This window comes from Sphaeroforma arctica (genome assembly GCF_001186125.1).
Source record: "Sphaeroforma arctica JP610 unplaced genomic scaffold supercont1.295, whole genome shotgun sequence".
Taxonomy (NCBI): domain Eukaryota; class Ichthyosporea; order Ichthyophonida; genus Sphaeroforma; species Sphaeroforma arctica.
In genome coordinates this window covers 79,454-89,670 of record NW_014040263.1, presented here as the reverse complement: position 1 = coordinate 89,670, position 10,217 = coordinate 79,454, and the positions used below count along the sequence as shown (strand labels likewise).

The following is a 10,217-nucleotide window of genomic DNA, read 5'->3' as shown; positions in this document are numbered from 1 at the left end:
ACACACATATATATATATATATATATATATATATATATATATATATACTATACTATACCTATACTATACTATACTATACTATACTATACTATACTATACTATACTATACTATACTATACTATACTATACTATACTATACTATACTATACTATACTATACTATACTATACTATACTATACTATGCTGTACTATACTATACTTATGGAAAGTTCAAATTTGAGTTAATATTCAAACCCATTATATTATGACAGGTTTTTTTCGAGAATCAGATCGACGATGCAAAGTATCTAAATCAAGTTTTCGGGCTCGGAACGGCTGTATAGGATGTCGATAGAAACAAAAAAAAAAAGAAGAAAAAAAAAGCTATAAGGGGGAGACGGTGAGAGCGAATGTGTAGTACTGGATGTCGATGAGATTACATACACACCCACTGATGCATGCACACGCACACGCACATGAGCACAGATCACGTGCGATACTCCCTGCATTTAGAATACGTACTGCTGACCATGTAAATGTAATCAAAATTGATTGTAATACCTGATATCCATTCAAGAATGAATAAATTGATTTCTTATAGGCGGATGTAAATCATAATTGTGTCTCTACATAGCGATTTTCGAGGCAGATAACCTTTAACTCGGTTGCCAAGTGTACATTGTACTTGGAGAAGGTAGTTTTTATTCTCATCAACCTGGGAGAACGGAGAATTGCATTGTGCACAGTTGAAGAAAGGTAAATTCGGTTTTTGTAGATGCTTTTCGATGGTCGATTGCAGTTCTGACAACCTAGCGCCAGAGTAAGGGTTATCGTGTATTAGGGCAATACTGCTTAACAACCCAGGTATGACTGTTTTCTTTCAGTTCCATCTAACACGACAAAAACCCTACGGGACTACAGCTCTTCCTTCCGCATATAAACCAACTCCAGCTTAGTTTCACTGAGGCTGCTCCAGTGTAGTCGACATTCATATCCACCATCAGTGCTTCTGCGCGTATTCTGTGCGTGTGTGCCGCAGTGTGCTACGCATGTGCTCGGGTGTCACACTCAGCGACTGCTGTCACATTGTATTGGATGACTGTGCAATTCTCCCCTCCGGTATGTTTGGTGTATAGGTATGTTTGATGTATAGGTATGTTTGGTGTATAGGTATGTTTGATGTAAAGGTATGTTTGGTGTATAGGTATGTTTGGTGTATAGGTATGTTTGGTGTATAGGTATGTTTGGTGTATGGGTATGTATCACCGCCGACGTATTTGTAGTCTATTGTGGCATCTCTGATATCATTGTACCCAGCCTGCACGCTTTGCCCGAAACTGCTGTTATCGCAATGGCAACATCCGGTCCAATGCGCCAGGTTCGGAACGCCTCAGATGAAGTCTCTCAGTTGTAGTCGTTGTCATTGATAGTCTGTTATATATTGTTTGTATATGTATTAGCATCTCTCACCTCTTTGTTACTCGAACGGACTGCGCGGCGGGTGTGTTATACAGGTATGCCAGATTCAACACCACCTCCAAAGAATGCACCCATGCCTCTGTGCGCCGCTTTGTGTATTGAAGTGAGCGTTTTTTGTCAGTATGAACCTACTAAAGTACAAGTGTAATTGTATTCTGCAACGCAAATGCCGGTTGGCGCGACTTCGTTTGATATCATAAGCAATACAGCGTTGTAACTTAAATGTTACAACAGCACATGTGTATTCGCTCTGTCTCTGTTACCCACACACCTCGTCACACAATCCTACGCATTGATCTGGTGCGCCTTTTTCATGTGCTGAGTGTAGTAGTGCTTCCTGGCGTAGCGTTTCCCGCAATTGAGTTCCTGTACCAGCATAATGAGTTCAACGTCGCATGACATAAGAGTCAGTTGGAGCTTACGAGATAACCGGATACGCGACAGTACCCACCCCACACGAGCATTATTGCACACGGTATCGATCACAGAGTTTGCACTAGTTGATTTTCTGAGGATGAAACCGAGTTTGACAACTAGTTCGTGGGTTAGAATCAGGCTTTGGCAGTGAGCTGCGCACACGGAAGCATATAAACGGATCTGCTTAACTTCACACCGGAACATTCAACAGGTAACGTTACTAAATTCGAAGCAGGCACACACAGACCAGCACACACGGAAGCTCTCGACAAGAAAGGAAATACGAAGTGGGGCGAGAGTTAGCGATAGACGTTATGAGCATAGTTCCACAGCTCTATCTCAGGTGTACCGCTCATGCAGACCATAGTGCAGTTATATTCACTGTCGTGCATATTCGCATACTTTTCCACAACCAATGCACACAACACAAGGGTTGTGCACACAGTGGAGCAGAGCCGCACCTACCGGGCACGTGTAGTGTCTCTCAGGCGAGGGGGGGTGTATAGGGTAAGCCACACGGATTGGCTGGCGTTTGTGCGCGTCCCCAACCTTGCTCACTTTAGTTACTGAGCTCGTCTTGTCCGCTTGGCTTGATGGTTTGGTCGTGCCAGCACCTGTAGCTGTCTTAGTCTTGTGCGCGGTAGCGGTAGCGGCAGCGGCTGTCTTAGTCTTAGGGCGACCCACCGCTGTACGTTTGCCATTATTGCCGCTCGTCGCGACTGCTTTCAACGCTCTATGGAACGCCATTTTATTGCGAACCACACGGTTTGGTAACTTCGATGTATGCTTCTCCGTACTCTTCTTCTGTTTCACCTTCGCAGGCCGTGCACGCTGAGGCGTTTTACCTCTTTTCACCGTTTTCGCAGTTCCGCTTGCCGCGTCCCTGTCGTCCCCGTGTCTACGAGCCCTACGCTGCGCTTCCTGTGCATGTTGCTTCACCCTTTCCCAATCGGCATGTTCACGTGCCGTGATGTTTTGCGCCCGGGCCTTTGCCTCTGCCTGGCGCGCGAGTTTGAGCCGTTTGATCAGCTGGGCGTGTTCCGTGCCATAGTGTGCGTTCACCTCAGTCGCTTGTGCAAACCCCTGGCGGCACTTGAGGACTGCGCATTCGTAGGGTCTCTGCCCAGTGCCCGTTTGTAAGTACTGGTCGCGTTTCTGGATGGTATCGAAGGTGCGGTCACACCCTCTGTAGACCATATAGCAGCTCTCTGTATCCTCAGATCTCGAGATCGACTGAGGTACTACTGCTGAGCGCTTCACACCACGTGCGCGCCCGCCCACGTATTCGGTCTCCATGGATACCCCGCGAGTGTTCTGAAGGGATGCATCGGCTGTGATAGGTAGTTCTCTCGCGGTCTTGACATCTATCGATGCTTGGGGGTCTACAGTAGATATGGCAACAGGGAAAGAACGGTCCTCATCATAACTGTCAGACTGAGTGCGTGATGAGTTGGCAGCCCTAGACACGGTACTACGTGCAGATTTTGTATTCTTTTGAAGTAACCTGGAGGCTATCTCGGCCAACTTCGACACACCGACATTCGGTAGGGGAATGTCAGCAGCACTTGCAGTATCACGAAGCACATCGTCTTTGCCCTCCCCACCCCCTTCTTCGCTTCCAAACTGGTCGGTGGACTTCTGTGTAACATGTATATCTTTATGTAATGTACCGTGTTCGATCTCATCTTTACTTGTCGGCTGCTTGTTTTGAGAGTGTGCGTTGCCTCTAACTTCAGACGCTCTGTTGTGTACCAAACCAATATTGCCGTCATGCTGATCTACATATATATGTGCGTCTTCCTCAGCATTAAGGTGTGTGCTGTGTGTGAGCGTAGTATCAAGTGGCATGCCTTCGTCACCGTCGACTGTCCGATCCTCGGTGAGAGCTGGGCTCTCTTTAGACCGCCCTTTCCCTTTGTCTTCACTGTCCGGTTGTCGCACACCGACCGAAGCCTGAACTCCTCCTCTGGTCATCGTAGATATTTGTGGATCTGAACCGATCGCACCCATTCTTGACGCAGCAGATACATTCCCGGGATGCGGAAGCACACTGTCGACGAATGTAGGAATCATACCTGGCGAAAGACAGCCACCTTTTATCGCCTTTTCGTATTCCTCTAAGGATTCAGTACACGTGTCAGGAATACTTTCATCAGTACACGTGTCAGATATGCTGTCAGGGCACGTGTCAGGTATGCTGTCAGATAACATGTCAGGTATGCTATCACTCTTGTCGACGTCTGCACCATGCAGATACTCAGTGGTGTTCTGACTACCAATCGATTGCCCATCGACTGTGGTCGTACTCACACTTAGGGTGCTCGATTGCTTGAGCTTCACGCCATCTGTATGCACCCAGGCAGCCACTGTCTCGCCGTCAACAGCTGCACCACTCATCAGCGTCCGCGACCGTGGTTGTACTGTGCCGTCCGGATTCAGCGCCCAGGCACCTTTTGAGGCGTACAACTCCCCAAGATGCTCGCATTCCTCAGGCAGCGTATACACAGCTTCAAGGACGTGCCCTCCTTTCATAGCTGACACTACAAACTTACGCTTGGTGTCAACTAGCTCGGTTGCGAGCGGGATGGGAGGTGCACTGGTTGCGAACTCTTGCTCATCTGCGGAAATCTCGAAGCTACTTGACTTGTACCTAACCCGTACGTGACCATCGTTGGCTGTTGAACGCTTGCCTGCCTGGCGAGTCGAAATGGTATCAGGGGGTGTCATATACACACTGGACATATGCTTCAGAGACTCCAACTCATCTGAGCTACTGCCAACGAATAGACGGCGTACGCCTGCTGCGATGGGCGATCGATCAAACGCGTTTCCCGGCTGCAAGGTAGATGCTTCAACACTACTACCGGGGGTGATGGGGGGACTTTGGGTAAAGTATTGGGCGTCTCCACCATGCGTTGCATCGATTTTAGTTTTAGGTGGTGATCCGCTCTCACAATCTTCAATGTGTTCGTCGAGCGGGGCGTCAAGAATGGACGAGGCGAAGAAATCAATAGCTTCGGTACTAGTGTCAAGCGAGGGATCACCGACAGGCGGTACAGCGATGCTGGAATCGTCCCTACCCGAGTCATCTGAGGCATTCATGACTGGCTGAGAAACGCTGTCACGGGCTCCCCTACACGAGTCATTTGGTGCACCCATGACTGACTGAGAAACGCTGTCATGGGGAGCCCTGCACGAGTCATCTGGTGCACCCACGACTGACTGAGAAACGCTGTCATAGGCTCCCCTGCACGAGTTATCTGGTGAACCCACGACTGAGTGAGAAACGCTGTCATGGGCCCTCCCTACACGAGTTATCTGGTGCACCCACGACTGAGTGAGAAACGCTGTCATGGCCCCCCCCTACACGAGTTATCTGGTGCACCCACGACTGAGTGAGAAACGCTGTCATGCCCCCCCCTACACGAGTCATCTGGTGCGCCCACGACTGATTGAAAAACGCTGTCATGGGGGGCCCTGCACGAGTCATCTGGAGCATCCATGATTGACTGAGAAACGCTGTCATCATGGGGGCTATTGGACAGGGCGACGCCGATAGGTGGATTATCATTACCACAAGTGGTACAACCAACATCGAGCGACGTCTCCATGACCAGCGAAACATTGATATGGCTAATTGGCGCAGTCAAATCTGGCGCGAGATCGATGTTATTGGTGTCCATGGACGGGTTTTCTATGGCGGAGGCGCCGATAGAGACAGGCGAAACACCAACGTTGGAAGTAGTACTCTCAACACCACCTGAGGTATTCGTAGCATATTGTGCATCGCGTTCAGGCGCATCAGGGCAAGACGCTCTGTCGACAGCAGATAGAGCGATCGGGACAGCATCATCATCACTGATAACGTTGGCATCTGTGACCAATGGGCTATGTGCTTTTAGCGTGCCGTCGATAGTTGACGAGTCTTCAGCGATGACTGGATTGATAGTACACGGAGCTGAAGGCACTAGCGAGACCAGCGAGATAGTCGGGGGGTTGTCCTGCGTGTTGCTTTCGAGTGTGGCGTGTACCTGCGAAGACTTGCTATGGTTCGGCTCAGATACCGAGTCCCGTACATCCGAAACGTCACCAAAATTCTCCTTGAAACCGGATATCACTGCAGCTGCTGCCAATGTGCTGAGATTCGTACTGGGAAGCTCGTCATCCTTGGAGAAAACCTGCACCTTCTCCACAATAGCCGTGTCTGGTTCTGATGTGCACATGTTTATCACGACCTCCTCCGCATCCTTAGCCTCACGCATAGTACCATTATCGCCGTCCGTCCATCCCGCCGCCGTATCGCTCACTTTGTATGGCGTAGGGTCGCATGGTGTGGTGGTAGGCTGTTCAACAATAATGGAACCATGTGGCAATTCATCAGTGCCATGTGGTAGAGTAGTAGCCGCTTTCGCAAGCGAATGGGCACTCGTGGCCTCACGACTGTGTTCAGACTCGATCCCTTTCCCTCCCACTCCGCATGCTTCCGTTGTAGTCGTATCTGCCATGCCTTCTGTAATCGTATCGGTCATTCCGCCTTCCTGATATGCCTCGTATGACTTATGATTACCTACTGAAGCCCTTAGAATATCATGAGCTGCCGTATAGCATACAGTTGTGATCTCTCGATCTGTTGCGGATATGTTTTTTTCTACTCGATACGCAATATTCTGTGCACGTGGGGTCTTCGCCGTTTGCGCAGGTGCTTTCTGTATCGTCTGACCGTCTCCAGCAGTATTTTGAGCATTTTCATTGTTGCCACCAACGGGTTCCATCAGGTCCACGGCTACTGCAGGCGTAGCAATAGCAATAGCACTCGTTGACTCAAAGTCATTCGCAGCGTTTGCCCGGGTTAGGTCGTCACCAGATGAGTACGTTTGTGATAGCCCATCGTGGTATGTATCGGATCTCAGTGGTCCAGACTGGTCTGAAATCTCGCGGGAGGGCGGATGTACCGTCTTGCCGTCACTGCATGACTTTGGTTTAGACTGTGCTGAAGATGTAGTGTCGTCTACTTGTGTACCCTCCACGTCCATTGGTATCTCTCTCTTTCCACCAGAATTGGAACTTGCATTCGGAGTATCACTCAATCTTGCTAGACCAGCGTTTGCAACAGTCACACCACCCGATGACTCAACATACATGCGAGTTCCTGCGCCGGGATCAGCTGCAGCACGTGCATCGAGTGCTCTCTGCGAAGCATCCTGCATCTCATCGTCGCTGCGCACGCGTGTATCTTCATTGCAGCCAGCCATAGTACTTGCCCATTTGTTCAGTGTGTCCTCTGCGTTATATATAACGTTGACCTCTATACCCTCGTTTTCCCGATTCGAATTTGATGTATTTCTACTCATCATCGCAGGTCGCACAACCTCGTCAGTTCTACTACTGCTCTCCGCCTTGTGTTCTCTAACGCAGTGCTGATACGCGTCGGCGACGAACGCAAATTGTTTCTGATGCATCTGCTCGGGACATTCCGTGTGCAAACACGCGTCTCTCGCATTGCAGGTATCAAACACTCGATCGCACTCTCGACAAATAAACGGATACATCTCAGGGTCGTTGGGGGACGGCTTGAGCTTCTCGGAGGACAAAGTTTTAGTTAGAGTTTGCGTGTCCTTGATATTCTCACCGGGCGCCGACACCTTTCCGAGGTCGAGACTACTAGAATGAATTTTCTTGACGAATGAGTCGAAACGAGATATGTATAGGGTAGGGTAGAGCAACTTTGGACGAAAAAGCGGAATCGGAACATTCTGCATACTTTTAATGATCACTGATGTACCCCTGTTGCTGATTTCATGTTCGCTCGATGCCATATGTTGTTCACTGATCTTTTTCGGCTTTGAAGATAATCTCATCGGATGGTATTGTGTGTTAATTGTGTGCATGGGGCGCTGGCTATCACGTTCGTGCAAACCAACGAGTACTTGTCTTGATACCGGCGGTGATTTATTGGTTGTTTGCTGTTTGTGTGGAGAAAAGCCAGCAGGACTATGATTGCTCACTGGCCCAGCCCTCACATGGGAACCTTTGTTAGCCAATGAAGGTCCACGTCGTGCATTGCAGTGTTCGCGATGGGCTTTCCAATGATGTCGTTGGCAAACTCTATTACAGTAAACCGCTTTTCTGTAAATGTGGAGAACGCAATGGACTGTTGTTATTAAACAGTAGCATCAGAATTTAAAATACAATGACATGATGTCAAGACCACGAACTTCAAGCTAATGAAGATTCTACGTCGTTTACAAAGCAAATACTCACTTGGAAGAGGCCAAAGACCGCATTGACCATGAACGAATTCATACTTAGCAGTAGTTCACACCTGCACGGACACTGGATCAGAGCAGAACATTTTCCACATGCATCACAGAATTTTAATGCTTCAGACTCGCTGCCAGTACTATTTTCATCACGCATCATGCTGCTCAAATGACATACGAGTCCCATAAGCTTTGATGTGGCCGTTTTCAAGTATCCGAGCACTTACGATCACATTGATCCTTCGAACACTTTTATTCTGATTTTTCAAAAGTGCGGTTCGTTTCGTAAAATTGCTTCAGCTGCCAACGCACAAACTTGCGAAATGCCCCAACAACGAAATTCAGGAATCTCGTACATTGGTCGATAAAATGGAACTGCGAAATAGATACCACCACACACATTAGGCATTTCTCTAAATTGTAATAAATCACTCTGCTCAAATTACAGAACGCTCACAACAGCGCGTCACATAAAAATATGGATTATATCGAGCTTCAGCGGCAAAAGCGCTTCAAAGCCGGATTCCTACCTTGTCGAATAATGAATCTTGGCTGGGCTCTGCTCTACGTAGGAATCTGAATTTGCAGTGATATTTAAAAGACAGTACACCATTCAGTTGAAAACTAACTATGACGACACCTCTGTTTAAACATATACAAGCGACAACACTTGAACACGCTCTACGTATTCACCATTTACAAACGCTAGCACACTCTACCATAGTTAAACTATAGACTTTATTAAAAGCAGTATTTTCTGGCGTGTGCTTTTAGCTCTCGTCTTATTCGGAAGTCAGAATATCGTGACCTCCTTTGTACGTGTTTGTAGATTGCTTTCTTGATCGAGTTTTTTCAAGGTATCAATACATATGTGCCTGTAGTTTACAGTTTCTCTATATCGCTCAGAACATTGTGACAATCTCCTATAATCCTTTGTAAACTTATGGTTTAAAAAATGATAACAATTTCCATATCATCGTAAGTGCTTGTACTTCTCTGCCGAGCGTGAAATATCTGCGGTTTTTTTTCTCGTTCTTGGTAGATTAATATACTGAGTACAAACAAAACTGTATTTAATCCACAGGTCTGGGGTTTTTATTTATTGCATCTGTAGTTTACAATACTAACAATCTGCGCTACATGTATTATTTATACGACCAGCGATGTTTGCTGCATTTGTTCAATCAACAATGTCCAATTTTTTTTTGCCATGACGCTCTCTAGAGAGGACGCGGTTTTTTCTGTGGCAATCATCGATTCCCCGGGACGGGATAATTTTTCATTTTCTTCTCCCCACCAGTGAGGCGTGTTTTTGCGGTGCGTTGAAAAATCGTATTAGTTTGCATAGGAAGAATAACTAGCCTACGACACGAGTCAGTTCGCTATTATGCCGGCATGTATTGTTCGGGCGAGTATAGAAATGTAACTTTATCGCATAGTAATATCAAGGGCAATTTGCAAGTGAAAAGTTGGCAGACAATCGATGTTGACCTTTATGTGTTTCACGTATGAATTTTAATACCGTCAAGAATAGCCCTAGTGGAAATAAAGAATACCTTACACTATATTCTCAGCAAATGTACATGGTGTAACACAACACCAGCAGATAAACGTAGTATGCGAAGCCAATCGTCACCAGAGAAATCGGTTGAGCTGTACATACTGTGCCTTGGCTGACGATTCGCAACACCCACGGGACCTCTCTATCTTGTTGGGTTAAGCACTAACCGTTTTCGACTCGGCTTTTCTAAACGTTGCCTTATTCTCGCTCTCATACTTACTAAGATAATATCTGCATGTGGATCCATTTTCCCGCCGCTCAGCATGCCAGTCCGTAATTTGGTCAGGTAGAAATCTAATAACGCCCGCAATGAAATATATAGCCTTTTAATCCCTACACTATTTTAAACATTGTATGTTACCATGGACTGATAATTCATCTGTACTACACCGTAAAATCGAATATCTATTCACCACCCTCTACATACTGCAATTAATGTTTTTAATATATATATATATATATATATATATATATATATATATATATATATATATATATATATATATATATATATATATATA

General features: G+C 46.7%; 3 protein-coding genes across 5 annotated transcripts in view; 1 reads left to right on the top strand and 2 right to left on the bottom strand.

Annotated features, from left to right (window-relative positions):
* The window catches only part of SARC_04934 (CCR4-NOT transcription complex subunit 7), a gene marked incomplete at its 5' end in the record, with an annotated part of 2,907 nt that extends 2,322 nt beyond the window's left edge, over positions 1–585 (top strand). The window contains one exon of the mRNA XM_014301230.1: positions 252–585. Coding sequence (XP_014156705.1) covers positions 252–323 — 72 coding nt within the window. The remainder of the gene's footprint in view (positions 1–251) is intronic.
* Positions 586–1,388: 803 nt separating this feature from the next.
* On the bottom strand, positions 1,389–5,034 carry SARC_04933 (hypothetical protein; the record flags this gene model as incomplete). Its single annotated transcript, XM_014301229.1, has 3 exons — positions 1,389–1,410; positions 1,730–1,824; positions 2,341–5,034. 2 exons carry the CDS (start codon positions 5,032–5,034, stop codon positions 1,744–1,746), a joined length of 2,775 nt encoding a protein of 924 aa, XP_014156704.1. The 3' UTR covers positions 1,389–1,410; positions 1,730–1,743.
* A 191-nt stretch (positions 5,035–5,225) lies between these two features.
* On the bottom strand, positions 5,226–8,380 carry SARC_04932 (hypothetical protein; the record flags this gene model as incomplete). 3 transcript variants are annotated; one of them, XM_014301226.1, is made up of 2 exons in its annotated part: positions 5,226–8,001; positions 8,314–8,380. In XM_014301226.1, the coding sequence occupies one exon, from the start codon at positions 7,761–7,763 to the stop codon at positions 5,226–5,228; it is 2,538 nt and encodes an 845-aa protein (XP_014156701.1). The 3 variants fall into 3 exon arrangements, with proteins under 3 accessions (XP_014156701.1, XP_014156702.1, XP_014156703.1); XM_014301227.1 differs by having other exon boundaries at positions 8,137–8,337; XM_014301228.1 differs by lacking the exon at positions 8,314–8,380 and adding an exon at positions 8,198–8,295.
* Positions 8,381–10,217: the final 1,837 nt, after the last annotated feature.